The sequence below is a fragment of the Terrapene carolina genome, unplaced genomic scaffold (assembly GCF_002925995.2).
Source record: "Terrapene carolina triunguis isolate 2854851 unplaced genomic scaffold, T_m_triunguis-2.0 Scaffold192, whole genome shotgun sequence".
In the NCBI taxonomy this organism is placed as follows: Eukaryota; Metazoa; Chordata; order Testudines; family Emydidae; genus Terrapene; species Terrapene triunguis.
The window spans coordinates 7,005,228-7,023,296 of NW_020664543.1; the positions used below are offsets into that span (position 1 = coordinate 7,005,228).

The following is an 18,069-nucleotide window of genomic DNA, read 5'->3' on the forward strand; positions in this document are numbered from 1 at the left end:
GTATCTGAAGTTAGGAATATTGACGATGTATCTGTATTTCAACTATGCTTACACTTCAGGTAAAACAATGGAAAAGTCAGACAGGGCGGATGGCCCATCAGCGAGAACAAAGGACTGTGAAAAGTTTGGCCTTCCTGTGGACGCTCCATGCTGCCACTGACTCATGGACGCTGTGATCCTACAGAGTCAGGTGGTCTTGTCACCTGATACTAAGACATTACCTAGGACTTCTTATAACTTTCCACTGTAAGGGAAGAGGGGTCAAGTTGGGAAACAAAGGATTCCCGCCTTATGTAAATCCTATTTAAGGGGTGGGAGGAAGGCAAACAGGACTCCTCCTCTCCATGGCCTGTCTGCCCAAGAAGAAAGACTGCAAAAGGGAAGGCTGGGGGGAGTCCAGGCTGAGACAGGAGTCTAGTCTGGAACTCTGAACCACGGAAACTTTGCAAACTGCCTGCAACAATATCTAGAGTTAGAAATACTATTTGTAACCAATTTCTTTAGTGAAACTAGCTTAGTTTGATAGTTTGATTTCATTTGCTTAATAATCTGCTTTGTTCTGTTTGTTACCCCTTTTACCACTTAAAATCTGTCTTTTATAGTTAATACATTTTTTTGTTTATTATTAACCCCAGTTTCTGTAATTTCTCACCGGGGGGGGGGGAGAGAAAGACAAGAAGTGTGCACACCTCTCTCCACATTGGGGGAGGGGCAAATTTCATAATATATCTTTGAGTTTGCACTCCAAGGGAGGTGGACATCTGAGTGCTGGAGCAAGTCCCTGAAGCTGAGTCTTCCCAGAGCTGATCTGCAGCTGGGTGTGGCCCTGCCTGTGTGTGTGTTAGAGGAGGTTTTAATAGCCTGGCTCAGCAAGACAGGTTAAAGGGGGCCCATGCTGGCAGAACAGGTAGACTCAGTGGTATCCTTAGTACATCAGGTGGCTTCCCAAGGGGTCCAACCCATCACAATCTCGTCCCTCAAAAATCAACACGGGTAAAGCTTTGGAGGAGAAAATATTTCTTGGGATTTCCTCATCGAGTTTATCCCTTATAATTTTGTCAGGAACCTGGTTTTTACCTCCCCATCCCGTCACTGGAGACTGGGTCACCGGGCCTGCCCAGAAATCTTGAGGGTCCTGGGGAAGCTGTGGGAGGATAGAGCCAACTGCAAAGAAGCCTGGTGCCTTTCCACTTTTTCTGGCGCCTGATGCTATTCCAGCTCCCTGGCACCAGGAACTGTAGAAAGGATAGTCCAGTCCCAGGCTGTATCATCTTAGCCAGAAGAGTCTCTGCAGGGCCAGAAGGGGGATGATGTATATCATCCCTGTAGATCCTGCCCTAGCCCAATTAGTCTCTACCCTGAAGCTGCAACAAACTCTTTCTACGCTTCAAGGGAAGGAGATGTTTCCATAGGGGTGTCTGACCCGTTTATGTGATCTGCACAGAGGGGGGCCTTCTTTCATGGGCTGATCTGGGGTGAAAGAATCCAGGCCAATTAGAGTATGTGCAGAGTAACATACTACAAGCACATGTCGGGGATGGCTTAGGTATATTTGGTCCTGTCTCAGTGCTGGGGACTAGACTAAATGACCTCTCAAATTCCCTTCCAGCCTTACACTTCTGTCATTCTACTCAACATGAATAAAGATGCTATAGACAGTCAGAGGCAGAGCTAGACAGAGTCCTGACAGCCAGTTTTCTCCAGCCACTAGTCAAGCGCCTCCCTTTTTACTAAGCACTGTCCCTCCTCATTTGAATTTTCAGACTACTGGTACAGGGGAGGCATGGTTTTATATGTGTTTGCTTTGAAATCAGACTGTAAAATGAGTAACTTGAGAAGGTTGTTTTCATAGTTAAATTTCTCATGTTTAGTTAAAAAGGCACAATAAGAAAATAAGAAAATCAATGCCACAATATCAGAGGGGTAGCTGTGTTAGTCTGTATCCACAAAAACAATGAGGAGTCCGGTGGCACCTTAAAGACTAACCGATTTATTAGGGCATAAGTTTTCGTGGGTAAAAAACCCTCTTCTTCACATGCAAATGCCACAATTACCATTCAAAAACACTTTCTGAGGAAGGGTACAATACTGTGTGGATACAGTTAAAACTGACTTTGAATGATTAAAAGGAAAGAGCTAGAGGATTTGACTAATGCCCAGGTAATATTAAAAGAAATAAGTATGCACTACAGCTTGACTGAAAAATGACTACACTGGTGTATGGCCGGAGATGTGAGAACAAATGACAAGTACATGAAAGAGTGTAAACACCAAAGGAGAGGAATTGCTTAGGGTGGTCTGAAAGGGACTTGCAAATAAGGAGAGGAAAGTGAGCAAAGGAACAGATCAGATATATCTCAGGAGAGAATTTGTAACAGAACATTTTATCTTAGACTGTGAAATAGACTGGCACTGAGATGATACTGTTTGTAGGGGCAGGGAGGAATACACTCCTTGGGACCTCCTTGCCACCTTTACAGTTTTGTTGTAATAAAACATTTCGTTAACAGAACTATGTTGTTGTTTTGAATTCACTCAGGCATCACATGGTGTCAACTCTGCTGGATCCTTTTTCCAAAAAGATAGAAAAGTACCAATTTCTGTCAAAAACAAGAAGTTACAAATCTAGGTGAGATTCTTTAAAATACGGAACAACTGAAATAAGTTACAATCCTGGGGCATACTATGTAGTGAATTTTAGCTGTACTCCATAGGAACCATAGAAAGATACCTTTCGAGAGCCCGTTTCAGCAACAGCTGCATCCATCGTCTGATGCTAATGCAAGCCATGCAAAATATGAGAGCAGGCATTTCCCCATTGAGCATATGGTGGGGTTCTCTCCCTCCCCCCCACGCACACATTTTCAAATGAAATGGAGCTGTAAAGAGGAACTTTTTGCGGGGGCAAATTTAATAAAAGAATAACAAACACAAAGCACTTCCTCTTGCCTACAAGCTGCCATATTTCCCTGACTGCTAATAAAGAAGTTAGCAATCAGAATCTTTCAAATTATTTCTGTTTGAAATATTTTGCATTTGCAACGCAGCTTCTGCAGCCTCAATTCTGCAGTGAAGCCATCAATCACTTTGTGATCCTGATGTCAAAAATTCAAAGCTGGATTACCAGCCCGTGATCCCTCCTCCCCACAATTCCATTCAAATCCTGAATAAATAGGTCCAGCATAAGTGATAGCAAGGATGGCGTTCTTCCCCAGGAATGAATGCAATGTCCCAGGGTCTCAAAGCCATAAATCCTACATAAGTCCCTACAATCCTCCTCCATCGAGAGTTTTGACCAGTCAATTCATGACGTCACAGATTCACTGGCCATGGCCCTGTCAGTTTTTTGCCACAGAGCACTTCTCTGACATAGAAGACTTTTGCTATGCATGCTCTCCATAGCTGGGACCTCTTCTCCCACTGAAACCTTCCACTACCCTTCTTCAAGCCAAATGCTTTAGCCCTCAAGTATGGATTCAGGCTAAATGAAACCACTCCCCCCCATATAATCAAGGTCTTATCACTCTCCCAAGCTGGACACTCTTGTGCAGTTACCCTGGTTCATACCTTCGAAACAGGAAGGGACTGTGAGTTGGCCATCTATACACTGAGTGGGTATGGTATAGCCACACGTTTTATCTTCGTTTTTGCAGAAAAAGAAAATAGTTTCAGCATGCTGTATTCCTTCCTTGAGGTCATTCTGAACTTTTATTTTCCGGCCGTTGAATAACACTGTGGCTTTCTTAACTGGTATTTTACATGGTGCTGAAAAACAATTAATTTGTAAATGGTACTTCTGAATAATAAGAGCTCTGTTTAAAAATTGAATGGGCTAGGTCTTTTGAAGAAGATACAAAAATAACATTTGGAGGTAGAAGAACACCCTGTGGCCCATGCAGATCTGTCCGCTTGCCTAGCTAGCTGGAGTACAGACCCTGTGTGGGATATTCGATAGTGGGCTAAGCAGAGGTGAAAGTAAGCTGGTATGGTACGGTGTACAGGTACACAAACCGGCAGGGGGCAGCTTCCCCAGGCCAGCGATTTAAAGGGCCCGGGACTCCCAGCAACGGCTGGAGCCCCGGGCCCTTTTAATCACTGCCCGAGCCCCAGGGTTCCTGGCTACCACGGTGATTTAAAGGGCCCGGGGTTCCCAGCCGCCACTAGCACAGCTGGAGCCCCGGGCCCTTTAAATCTCGATTTAAAGGGCCCGGGGATTTAAAGGCTCCCTCTCTTCTGGTTGAGGCCCTGCCCGCTTCCGGTTGAGGCCCTGCCCCCCCCCCCCCCCCCCCCGCTCAGGACTCCGGCGTACAGGTAAGTCCTTTAAATTACTTTCACCCCTGGGGCTAAGTGACTTTGAAGCACGCTTGGGTGTTTTTGAAAATCCCAAGCTCTGACTTATTGCAATATGCTGGTTTAGATGAATACGTGTTCTTGATGAATGTGGTCAAGTGGCTGGTTTCCATAGGTCAGTTGTAGGTGTATCTTTTCTTGGGAACATCCAAATAAGCGGCATCTTTGACCCTTTTCATAATTTTAAAGTGTGAATATGTTTCAAATAGTCTAAATATTGATGGAAAACAAATTAAGTGATATAATCACAGAAAATGTTACTTCTGATCACAGTAAATGGGGGAGACTAGTGAGGCCAGGTCTACACTAGAAAAGATTTGCTGGTGTAATTATACTGGCAAACCCTTCTAGTGCAGGTACAGCTTACACCATCATAAAACATGCTTTTGGTGGTATAGCCTTTACATTGAGGTTTGTGCCGGTATAGAAATATTTCTTTAAAAAAGGCGGTGGGGGAGGGGGAAGTGCCCCAAGCAACATTGCAACACCAACAAAAGTTTCTAGCGTAGACCTGACCAGTGTACAATGTTTTCATTCAGTTACGAGAAAGATGAGTAAAAGGGAGAATTCAGACCTAGTGGAAATAGGTGCTTGATCACTGAAGTCAATTCAGTTGTATCCTCTTACACTAGGTCAGATTTTGAAGCAGATAATCATTTCATGTTTTATTACAGATCTCAGTTTGAAATGTTTGTACTTTCTGCTTTGTTTAGAGATGGGGAACTGTTATAAAGACATCTCTCATGATGGACATCTACACTTTTAGGACAATACAGGTCAATAGATGGTTTTTAATACAGAGTATATATATTCATACCTTTACAGGTTGGCTTGATGGACCAGCTACCTGTTTTTTCACACCTTGATTCCCTTGGTCCATCTAGCACATAACGAGGCTGGCAGCCGTAATCGACGCTCTCCATATAATGATAGGGTCTGCGAACTTGAAAATTTACAAATCCATTTTCTATCCCCGTTGGATGTGGACATTTTACATCTGTTGTAGAAAAAACAAAGCTGCATCAGTTGTAGAAGTTTAAGACCTATTATATACTGTGGAAAATATGGTAACCTTGAAACTTTCTTTGGTTCCTCTTTCCCAGAGATATACCATGAGAGAAGGTGAAAATGTTAGAAAGAAACAAATGTTATTTTGTTTAGAAATATTTTCATTATAATCTATGAATCAGATCCTAAAATAGTGGAATTTGGCACAGGTCCATTGAATTCAATGGAGTTATGCTAATGGAGTTACCAACTGGAGTTACTAATTGGCAGTCTAGTCCTGTATTTCTTAAACTGATGAAATAGTTCACTGCTACTGCTTAGTTAGTGGAATATGTTCATGGACCAGATTTTGATTTCATATCAGTGGAAGTTGCTCTTGATTTGCATAAACTTATACAATATCATAGGTTATAGTTACCTTGGGGCAGCGTTTTGTTCTACAAAATGTGCCATCTTGAGGTCATTGTCAGCACTCTACTTTCATTCATGATTCTGCCTTTCAGAATAGGGTGAATTCTAGTCTATCCAATGTATGCAGTAACAAGTTGGTATCTTTTTAGATAGCCCATTTTAAAAAAATATTGTTCATGCTATTTCATACATGTTATTCTAAGAAGCTTTTAAAATAATAAAATAATGTAAATTAGTGATAATATATTTACTTACACCTGCATTCCGGTATATCACTCCAGTTCCCATTGGCCATGCAAGTAGCGGTTTCATTTCCAAACAACGCAAAAGGTGATAAGCATTCAAAACGGATAACGTCTTGGAAGACGGACTCATTTCCAGGCGATAGCTTATGGTAAGAAATAACTCCAAATTCAGGAAGCGAGGGAGGAGGACAAGTCACAGCTGGAAAAACCAGAGCATCATTATTCCACATATGTTATAAATCTAGCTCAGCGATACTCCGACTGAATCTCGAGAGCTGCAAGTGGCTCTTTAATGTGCCTCCTGAGGCTCTTTGCAGCACATATTAAAACACTGTGTGATTTAATTATTAACCAGTCTAGGTTATTAACCAATTGTAGCCGATAAAATAATAATACTTGGTCAGTTATTTTGCTGTGAGAATAATACACCTCTACCTCGATATAACGCTGTCCTCGGGAGCCAAAAAATCTTACCGCGTTATAGGTGAAACTGCGTTATAGCGAACTTGCTTTGATCCACTGGAATGCGCAGCCCCACCCCTCCGGAGCACTGCTTTACCGCGTTATATCCGAATTCATGTTATATCGGGTTGCATTATATCGAGGTAGAGGTGTATATATATTATATACACACACACATACACACACATATACACACACACACTAAATATTTCCCATCATACTGTTTAAATATGAATATATAGCACTATAGTAAATGAAACAATGAATTCACACTACAGTGGCTCTTTTGGGTAATGTTGATCGCTCATTTGGCTCCTGAACCACTGAGGACTGAGTACCACTGACCTAGCTGTTACTCCTGCCTTGAGGAACATCGCACAGAACGAGCACCATGCCCATGATGGAATTATGCATACCATCACAGAGAAATATATTTCCCAAAGCAATAAGATTAAAAGGCTCAGTGGCATAAGCATTTGTAATTCATGGATTGCTGTAAAATGTTACCGCCTATATAATAATACATAGACCATAACTGCATATTTGTACTTCTCTCATCAAAGTGTTGTATGTCTATGAAGGGTAGTGTGACAGACCCAGACCAATGGGGTACAGGAGTCTGGTAGAGGGCAAATATACTGGTCACTGGATGAGTAGTTTTCTGTTCCCTGAGTGACCAGAGCAGGGGCTGCACTAGAGTAATCAGGAACCTGCTAGAACCAGTTAAGGCAGGCAGGCTAATTAGGACACCTGGAGCCAATTAAGAAGAAGCTGCTAGAATCAATTAAGGCTAATCAGGGCACCTGGGTTTTAAAAGGAGCTCACTTCAGTTTGTGGTGAGAGCGTGAGGAGCTGGGAGCAAGAGGCGCAAGGAGCTGAGAGGGAGAGTGAGAGGGTGTGCTGCTGGAGGACTGAGGAGCACAAGCGTTATCAGACACCAGGAGGAAGGTGAGAATAAGGAAGGTGTTTGGAGGAGGCCATGGGGAAGTAGCCCAGGGAGTTGTAGCTGTCATGCAGCTGTTACAGGAGGCACTATAGACAGCTGCAGTCCACAGGCCCTGAGCTGGAACCCGGAGTAGAGGGTGGGCCCGGGTTCCCCCCAAACCTCCCAATTGACCTGGACTGTGGGTTCTTCCAGAGGGGAAGGTCTCTGGGCTGTTCCCCAACCCACATGGTGAATCTCTGAGGCAAGAAAATCCGCCAATAAGCGCAGGACCCACCAAGATAGAGGAGGAACGTTGTCACAGTAGATTATGGCAAAACAACACCTACACCAGAGTGGCAGGGTTTCCCTAATATCCTAATTTGAAGCAAAGAGGGAAAGTGACCTGCCCAATCCCCAGGGAATCAGCATCATCTCTGCTCCAGTATTAGAATTCAGGAGTTCCAGACTCCCATTCTATTAAACAGATTATTAAACTACTCTTCTCTTACAATTCACACACCCCAAAAATAAAACCGATCACACCATTCTCTCCATGTCAAAGATAGAAGGTCTGATTCCTATTTACACTGAGGCCCTTTACACTGCTCTGGCACTGCTAAGAAGCCGTGGAGCGGATGGAAAGATATTTCTGCCCACTTTAAGGGTCTTTAAAAGGCCAGAACAACATAAAGAAGTCTTGAATGTACATAAGAATAAGGCCTAGAGAATTTCTTTTATATATGGGACACATACGTTGGCATTCAGGTCGTTTTCCGCTCCACTGTCCATCTGCCATGCACTGGCTAGTGTCTGATCCGTAGAGAATGTATCTGAAGAGAAAGAGATCCAATTATAAGCAAACTTTGAGACCATTTACACGTAGCAGAATTGAAATAATCTTGACAAGAGGGACTAGTACTTCTCTAAAAGAGACCCAGCAAGCAGATATGCACTGCACCGTAGGGTCCAAATCCTGGAATCCTTCTCTAGTTCAAACACTCATTGATTTTAATGGGAATTTTGATTAAAACCTGAAAAAATTGGCTCTATACTAACACTGCAAGTTTCCAAAAGGCGTGGTTTCACAAGAGGAGAAAACGAATATGAGGCCAATACCTTCCACAGTCAATTATATATAGTATTTGCCATATTGGTTTATATAATTGATTAATACGGTGTATACATGCAAGTAAAGAACATTGATTTGTCATTAATACAGTGGATGGTACAATAAATGGTTTCTTGGGAGCAACACTCAGTTATCTGTGACAAGTACATTGATTCTGTTTGGTATCTACCCTGAAGTATCTGATTTTATACATAGTGCATAACTTTACCAGTAGACACCAGTCAGCCCAGTTTAATTCACATGTACATTCCCTCTAATGTCCTTATCTCCAGACTTCCATGAATGTATTAGTGAAAGTACTTACACTGAGTTTTAATGAAATGCTCATCCTGTTTCTGTCATTTCTATATTACACAGCTGGAAACCAGCAAATTATTGTTAGCAAAATGAGGTCCATCAATCAAATCCCATGATTATACTGAATGTCAGAGGTGCCTTTATTTATTGCTTGTTATACTGTCTTTCTCAGTGGAGCAATTTGAATGAAACCATTTACACCAGTGCTTAATTTGTAATGAAAGAGGTGCCGGGGTTCAAGCAATTAGCTGCTGGGGCTCAAGACATTTTTTTTACATTCATAACTGATACAGCAAGCACAGAGGTGCCGGGGCTATGAACTGCAAAGCCTAGAGGTGCCAGGCCTCAGCCCTGGCATAAATTAAGCACTGATTTACACTTAACAATGAATTCCAGTCTGTGCTTCAGCCAGGAATGTCACAGGTGAAAAATATTTGCTAATGAATTATTCCAGCGGAATGAATCACATGTTTGTCTGACTATTGTCCAAATATCTTTATATTTGTAGTCTTAGATGGATACCTTACAAAGAAGTGATACCTTTATGCTGTACTATTGCTATGGTGATACTTTGATGGACACATCTTGTGTATATATATATACACACACACAAGGCTATGCAGAGCTCCATCCACCCTGCCTACATTTTAGTTCTCATTTCCTCTATGCCCCCCTCTTATAGCATAGATTCTACAGAATCCTCTCAGCTTTCTGCTCTTCCGTTTCATTCCACACTCAGCTTCATGCCTTTCTCATGGTGCTCCTACATGCAGAAGAGCGACTGTCCTATCCACCTCCAAGTCTGTCCCCAAAACTCTTGTTTCCCTGATCTTATTTGCCTGTTCAACACTATTCTCCTCTCTGACTCTCTCTCTCGCTCTCTATTCCTTCTGATACTTTTAGGCTTTAAGCTGTTCAGGGAAGGATCTCTTATTTCCATGTGGGTTTTTTTCAATGTCAAGTACACTGTAATGGGGGCCATCACCCCAAAATCACCTTGGTGAGGTGCTGCCATTGTGTCTCTGCCTCAGTTTCCCTGAGTGAGGATTTTAATAAGTCCAGTGAGGCTTGTATATTGAACAGCACCCCTTCAGGGGTCTATTTATTCAACCCCAAAGGCAGAACATCACATAAATAGGCCTCCCCTTCAGTATCTGTAGCAGGACAGGGAGGAGGCTGAGTCAGCCTTCGTCTGTCAATGCTAATTATATCCAAGGTTCCTTACCTAGGAGGCCTTCGTGACCCAGAACCCTTTTTTGGAGTCAGGGCTCTCTTGTCATTAGCTGGGGGAGGGTCTCTCCTATTGCATCAAAGTTCCCACAGAGGCTGACCTTCCCCAGGACAACATAAAATTCCTCTTTTCCCAGGGCTTTTGTTGTTGCCCAGTGAAGACTTTCAAGGTAGCTTGGTTTCTCTGAGATTTATCATTCATAGTCCCTTCTTGTCACAAACTCTCCCACCCAGGAGCAATTTTCCTTGGTTTTCTTTGCTGGTGACCCCCCATCACCAGCTTCCCCCAAGAAGCCTTCTCCATAGGTGTGTTCTCCTACTTTCTGGGAACAGTTCCTCTCCCCAGGAGCCTCTGTTCCCCTAGCTAGCCCCCACCAGGCATAGCTTCTTTTATCACACCAGAGTGCTTCCCTCTGGTGTAATTAACTGCCTCCCAGAGCCTCTCAGAGGTCAGCGCAACCCCCGACCCCTTCAGGGGGCTAGCTGCCCTCTGACAGACAACCTAAGGTGCTATGCAAATAATAAAAACATTGGATACAAAGTGTGCTGATGACGTACTAATAATGCAGCTCACACTGAACAGCCTATTTTGTGTGCGGTTTATTTTAGAGCCATACATTCAGCAGGCTTCCTTAGCCGAATCCACAAAAATTGTGAGTGAACCCACTGCGCAGTCACAACATATAATTACATCTATAAACAGGTTGCTTGATGGTGACTGCTCATTTGCATATCGAAAGAGTGGTTAGGTATATTTTGATAGGATATTTCTTTTAAACGTTGTCTACCTACAATTGTTTTCACCCACGTGATTTGTTTCTACAGATTTCTTCCCAGTTTTAATGTCACCCGACAGCACTTCAAAACCAGGGAACAGCTCTAGCTGAAACATCCTTTATGTATCGCTGGTTCCACCAACGTGCTGTTATCAAACATCTGTCGCTGTATTTTCCTTAGCCAATTCCTTTGAATTTATTCTAATCTCCAAAACTGGCAGCACTTTTTCAAACCAGCCATCTCTGGGTAAAAGTGTATTGCACTGCTGCATAAGGAGACCAAATAAGGGTTAACCTCAAGTTTTCATTCACTGTACAGGGGAAGACATGGAAGCAATATTTTCAGCCCCATGAGCCTACATTGTTATGGAGCTGTCTCTGATGCAGAAGTTCATCTCATGCTGTACAAAGGGGATTTACAAAGGGGGGAGTAGGTGGCACAGAAATTTTTTTTTTGCATAAAATCAGCCCTGCCATTTGGACTGGTTCCATTTCTAAGAGTCATTCTCTTGAGAGTCGCAAAATCCCCCGCTAAGCTATGGCCAAGGTTAAACAGGGTAAGAGAGAGAGAGACCTGTCCTCCACACCAATTCTTGAATATCTGGGGCTCCTGACAAGTGAAGAATTTTTTAAATCAGTTGTTTAGCAGCTCTGACACAGCCATTTCCATATGACCTTGTTTCCCATATTCTCAGTCTGAGTGATGCTGTCTGGAGATCACCTTGTTGATTTGAACTGAATATTGTACTAACATGTGGACTGAAATCTGTCCTATTTCTGTGTCAGCTCAATTCCTGGGGTCTCAATGTCTGCTCTAGCTGTCATCCCCCTAATTGTATCTTCCCCAGTTTCACTAAGGGCCAAATCCTGATCCCATTGAAAATCCAGGGGAATTTCAGCATTGACTAACAGGACCGAGATTTGTTCTTAATGATCCAATTCAACATCCATTGAAGTCCATGGGCAGACTCAGTAGGAGCAAGTGTGCCCTGAGTGATCATGTACAATACATCATTCTGTGTTATTCTGGTGGAAGCATCAGTCATTCGGAGATTTTTTGCCATTATTCTCAATCCTTTCATTGATTTTCTCAGTTTTCCAAGTCTAGTGCAGCTTTCTTATTAATTTGGGGGTCCCAATTTTCTTGTTTTAATTTTTCAATCTAGCCTGCAATTTCCCTGGATTTCTCTTATATTTCTGCATTTTAAATTGATTTATTTATCCTTCCCATGAGCAGAGGTCCCTCTAAGTGCACTGATTGTCAGGATGAGTTGGGGACACTCCAAGGAACGGATGACGACTGCTTTGGGGCCTGAGTTTTTCAATAATGTAGACCACATTTCTCAGTAGTTTCCTTATAACTTTGAAACACTGCTTTGATCTTCCTTTGCCTTAAATTTGCTGCTTGGATTTAGCCTGATCATCTTATACAGCATGCAAGGTTGAATTATTCTCTGTCACATAACTCCTCTATGTTATCCAAACTTGGAGACAACAAGAAAGCTGGATAAGATGGATGTCTATGGGAACCAATATTGGGGATTTTGAGAATAATAAAGCCAAGTCACCGTGCTTCTAGAAATATTTTATATGAACAGTACAACAATTTCCTGGGTTTGTTCCTAAAAAGTATGTTCATACTATTTAAAATACATAAATAAAATGAAATCACATTTCATAACAAAATCTCTGCTAGTGGTTACCTAACTACATGAATCATTGGTCTAATACAGTATAGCAATTTCTATGTTCACCATAATAAAATATGAAATGGATCATTTTTATTTCTGTAGCTTTTCTCAATTAATAAAACCAGAGGATCTAGTTTATTACCTTACTATGTTGAAGTTATTTTTAATAGCATGGTGATGTGAGAACTTACCCTGGTTCACATGAAAAGTGTATCAAACTTTGATAGTTCACGTCTGTAACATGAACTATTCCGTTTATCATGGCTTCAGGATAGGGACATTTCTTTGCTGTTGTTTAAAGATGAGAGGATATTATTATTTCATGATGTATAAAATAAAGCAGTCACAGAATTTAGATCATTTAATGACTAGTGTCATTCAAGCTTCTTCACTTCTTTGTACACATTTTCATCACTCTAGACATTTTATATTTGAAATCAAAATACACTTAAGATAGTTTCAAAGTTCTTAGTGATTACATTAGCTTTGACAATTGATTAAGGGCTATGCAAAGCATGAGATATAAATAACTTGTCTGTGATTGAAGTCAATAAAGATTAAAGTTGTCAGGGTCTGACCCTGCTTCCATTTAAATATAATGGAATTTTGTAAACAAAAATATATTTCTGTAGATGTCATTAAACTCAAAATTATCAATATTTTACTCACACACTTTAAAACAATAGAATAAACGAACCTTCGAATTTTAAGGATGAAACAGCTGAGTTAAAATTTTGGTTATAAACATCATAAATAGTTACAATTTTCAGTGTATACAGAACAACTATATAATTTCAATCTAAACATCTTTTATTTTGGATTAAGGGAATCAACAACAAGAAAAAACAAAAGTAAAGCTCCCAATAGAGAGTGAAGTGTGCAACTCCCATCTAGCAGCAGCAACCCTGATAACAAAATGGCTGCTTACTTTACAGTTTAAGAACTCAACTTTGCGCTCAGTTCTTAGAATGTAAAGGCAAGAACACAGAAAATGAAGGCATCACAGCTTCGTAGCTAGATAGATCACACGAACCAGAAAAAAACTTGTGTCAAACCAATGCACAGTCTATCAGCAGCAGAATATAACATCTAGGAATGGTATTTATGAGTTACTTACGTATACATCTCATTTTATTGATAGGCCATTTGCCAGACAGAGGGCAAGTATACTTCCTTGAGCCACTCTGATGGCTATAACCAGGATCACAGGTGTATGTAATTTCTTCACCTACATCATATACTCTCTTGGCTACATCAACTGTAGCAAATGGCACTTCAGGGGGCTTGTGGCAAACTGGAAGAAAGGAAGCACTTTCAATAAAAGGTTTTAGTTGTACTGGGCAGAGGATTTTTGTTTGTATGATTCAGAAGACTCAAGCACAGAGGTCTTATACTCAACTCAAAGGCATTTCTCCAATTGTCTGTCTGTAACTGTCCATAGATCAAAGAACCACTTGATGGCACCCAGTGACACCTTTCAAAATAACACCACCCCTATCTCAGCTCTGCTGATCCTCCTAATATAGTTTAAAAATGACAACACCCTGAATGATTGATCTCCCAGACAGAAAAGAAATGAGAATGGGGGGGGGGAATAGGGGTGCACACAGAATGCCTGGCATGGGCGGGAAGAATGGAGGACCCTGGGAAGGGCGGGGGGAGGGGGTGTCACACAGAACCCCTGCCATAGAAGGAAAATGGACGACGATTGTATGGAGGAGTTGTTGAGCATACAAATTTACCCTAATTGTGGGCTCAACTGTGAAAAGCGAGTGAAAGTTCATAAAATGATACAATAACCTACAACAAATGTTGATGGGAAAAGATGCAAAAAAGAGACAGACTGAATTAGTCCAAACAAAAAGACCTCCTGATATAACTACCAGGCATGATCTTAATACAGTCCTTGAGACAGGAAAAGTGTGGAACCAGAAATCAATGAACCAAAATTGGTGTGTCGGATATTAGGCCTAATCGGTGGACAAAATAATAAGAGGCTGGACTGTTCCTCCCCGTCACTTTTAAGAGTCTTAAAAAGAAAAACACTTTGGAGAGAAAAATTGGCTACTGGAGCGAGTTTCACCATCATGGCTGCCACCCTCACCATCTTCTGGAACCCCAGGCCTTTTTTTCATCCTGAGCCTGAAAGAGTTCCTGACCAGGCAAGGCCAGAGAAAGGAAGACAGATGACATTGCCACCTATATCAGCTGAATCCCAACCACCACCTGGGATGTGAGACTGTGTCTGTGTCTGTGTGTGTGTGACACACACACCTTTGAGTGGTCTTGTCCTTGTCTCACCTCCCTTGTGTGTTCTTTCCTTGTCTCTCACACCCACTCTTGTGTGTGCTTTTCCCTCCCCACCTTATTTCTTCTGTTTTCTAACTCTCGCCTTTTTCCTTCTAATGAGAGTCTGGTTTTGCTGGCCAAGACTTCACATTTTGCAAAACTGCTGTAAGCCTGTGACCAGAAAAAGACACCCAAAAGCAATGCCCAAAAGAGCCCGAATGTTTGTTCAAGTTTGACAAGGGTAGCTGATAAGATCATGTGCTGTGCCAGTGTTTTTCCAGCCGCGAGGTTGCAAGTGGGAGTCCACATCAGAGACAGACGCTGCATTTTCTACCTTCTCTGTTCTTTTCTCCTCCCTTGTGTGTGGGTTGGTCTTGTTTTGTCTTCTGAGAAATGGGCTCAGACTTTAACAGCAGCAATCATACAGTTCCAGCCCATCTCAATTAACTTCTTCTCTTTTCCACCCATAGGACAGTTACCATCTAAGAGACTTTCAGATAAAGGGGGGTTACCGTCTAAAGGGAGTGGGAACAAGGGATGTTATAAAGAAAGTCATATTTAATACTCTACATTTCAAATGCTTTAATGGTTTTAACCTTTTATTAAAGACACAAAAAAGGAAAAGATTTTTAATAGTGTGTTTGCCATGGTACTAAGCAAGCTGAGGTATCTGTATACAAAACCCTAAACCTTGTCTAAAACTCTGTAACGTTTAACTCTTTAGGCCCTTTATTCTGTCTAAATTAACACAACAGAGGGGACATCAGTGCCCCTGACATGTGGCAGAGGGTGAAATGGGGGGCCCACCCAGAACCCCTGCCATGGTGGGAAGGCAGGGGTATGCAGAGGAAAGGGGGAATAGGGGCACACACCAAATCCCTGGAAAGGGAAAGAATAGGGGACAATGGTATTGGGGAGGGGGAGATAGGAGATACACAGAGCTCCTGGCATGTTGTGGGGAGAATAGAATATCCTGTATGGGGTGGAGGGATGCTATGGGGACACAGAAGTGGGGAGTGGGAAGGTTGCAGGGAGTCTCTGAAATAGAGGGTGATGGTAGGATGGCACACAGGAAGCCGGGCAGTGGGGGGAACAGAGAAATACAAGGAGCCCCTGGTCTGTGCAATGCCATGCACTCAGCCTACAGAAGCAGTACAGGGTGATAGTTTTCAAGAAAAATTCTAATATTTTGGCCAGACTTTTCCAACTGCTTGATAACCCCCAGAGATTCTGCAAAACCCCCATCACCACCAACGTGCTCCCATCCTCATTTTCTACTTACAATAAGGAATACTATTTGCTATGCAAAAGTCAAAGACACTTACCACGTCCTGCAAGAGCACAGTGTGCTAGAGTAACAGTCCACAAGAACAGCACAGTGGGCATTGCTGCTGGTTCCCAAGCCTCCAAAATGACTCTAAAGTAACCGTTTCTTCTCTTAAAATTAGCAGACAGCCACAAGAGGTGAGTTAAATATTAACTCTTCATGTTTGCTCTGATCTAGTAAATAGAAGATAAAAGACTGCTGGTAATATAGGCAGAAATGTTCCTGATGTACATGTATTACAGGAATTCAGATAGTGACTAATTCTGAAGGTCACTCATCTCTGCCTGATGGTTCCCCTGGATTGTGTCCTCTTGAATTTTTTTTCTTTCTTTTTTTTTTTCAAGAAACTAGGCACCAACGAGTAAGTCATCTCCAAACCTTTCAGGGCCAGTTCCTTATCGGGTGTAAATTGATGCAACTCCATTCTACAGTGACTAAACTGATTTACACCAGCTGAAAAAAATCTGTGTGATGCTGGCTGACCAGGTCATGCTCGAGTGTATTCAGGTCAATTCACTTGTGTATTAGATCAAAGTGATTGTAAATGTACTTTTGGGTGTTTAAACTTCATAAAACTAACAGGATGTTACTGATATTATTTTTGCTTCTCTATTCCTGTCATAATGTAATAGGAAACATTTACAGGGTAAATACTTGTGCAACTAAATTACACATCAAAGAAAGCTTGTGAAATGCCAATGAAGGACTCTATTGTAAGACTGGTATAGTGATCCAGGAGTTCACATTTGTTACTGCCTTGGTGAAATCTAACTACAGAACATACCACCAGTTTGGGGTGTGTGGGACGGGTGTCTTCCTGATTTTCTGACAGTCTGACCTGAGACTGGCACTCACCCTCCAGACAGTGTGACGATCTAGCCCTCAGACTTTTACTCTGCATGGGAGAGGGGAACCCTCTGTAACAGAAGGGCTTGCCCTGTGGGCTGGAGAGCCTCTGGTTAAGCCAATCCTGAGGATGTGCAAGTATTGGAGTGTTCTGATATCTAGTGTTCAGTACCTTTTAGGTATGTATCTTCTTGCAGCATCAGCCCTTTCCTTGCCAGCTTCTGTGAGCAGGACCTGCCTCTGGCTCACAGCTTAACTTTGCTTTATGTTAGCAAAGTCTTGACCATTACTTTAGTTCAGGCCTCAGGCCTCATACTTTTGCAATTGTTGTATAGACATTCATTTTCATTTGAGGTGCATTACTAATATTTCATACAAAATGTAATGCTTAACGGCTAAAATAAATGCTCACAATCTTCCATGAGAAGGTGTATTGCTTTCCCTTGCTGAACACTTTGTTTCAGCAAAAGAGTTAAGAACATAATTTTAACAAGCTTTTTAGAGTTAATTTGCTTGTGATACCAACTTCACGCTTGTTAACTGTTTAGAAACACAAACTTTAACAACCATTGCTTCCCATTAACATAACGTAACAAAAGAAAAGTGTAGAAAATTAAACCAATTATAAAATTAAACCAAAATAAATTTTAAATACAGATACTTTGAGGGTATTTGAGGGTATACTTTCATGATGCTTTGTTATGTTTGGGAGCCAAAGGTGGAAACCCTTTGAAAACATGGAAACCTGTTGAAATTGTTTGGTTAGCTTTATGCATAAATTGTTGTTTTAAAACATTTTGGTTATGACATTCTTATAACTATATTTAAAGGTGCAAACAAGTTTATAAAAAGCCCAAACAAGAAATTAACATTTTGTTAATATTATTTTTACCTTAATGTTGAGGTTTCCCCTTACATTTTTTCTTTGAATAACAAAAAATAAAAAAAATAAAACAAGTAAAAAACTTAAAAAACAAAACAAAACCATGATCGATAAAAGATAATCCTTTTTGGTTGCAATTGCATTATTTGTTGAGGCAGAAATATGTACATATATTTATAACTGAAACTTTTTAGAACTTT

At 41.5% G+C, this 18,069-nt stretch overlaps 1 protein-coding gene across 1 annotated transcript; it reads right to left on the reverse strand.

The window, feature by feature from the left end:
- Window positions 1-1,970: 1,970 nt before the first annotated feature.
- On the reverse strand, window positions 1,971-16,308 carry APOH (apolipoprotein H). The gene is made up of 8 exons (XM_024198335.2): window positions 16,139-16,308; window positions 13,642-13,818; window positions 12,716-12,812; window positions 8,155-8,231; window positions 6,025-6,213; window positions 5,168-5,347; window positions 3,568-3,765; window positions 1,971-2,600 (listed from the first exon to the last, which is right to left on the reverse strand). Exons 1-8 carry the CDS (start codon window positions 16,197-16,199, stop codon window positions 2,536-2,538), a joined length of 1,044 nt encoding a protein of 347 aa, XP_024054103.1. The 5' UTR covers window positions 16,200-16,308; the 3' UTR covers window positions 1,971-2,535.
- Between the last annotated feature and the right edge of the window lie 1,761 nt (window positions 16,309-18,069).

Bases quoted from the DNA above. Each gene is read 5' to 3' on its own strand.
- APOH (XM_024198335.2), bottom strand. From the start codon at position 16,199: ATGCCCACTGTGCTGTTCTTGTGGACTGTTACTCTAGCACACTGTGCT. The intron at 13,819-16,138 runs GTAAGTGTCTTT...CCTTTCTTCCAG, and splicing joins CTGTGCTCTTGCAGGACGTG to TTTGCCACAAGCCCCCTGAA. The intron at 12,813-13,641 runs GTAAGTAACTCA...TTTAAACAACAG, and splicing joins CAATAAAATGAGATGTATAC to CAAAGAAATGTCCCTATCCT.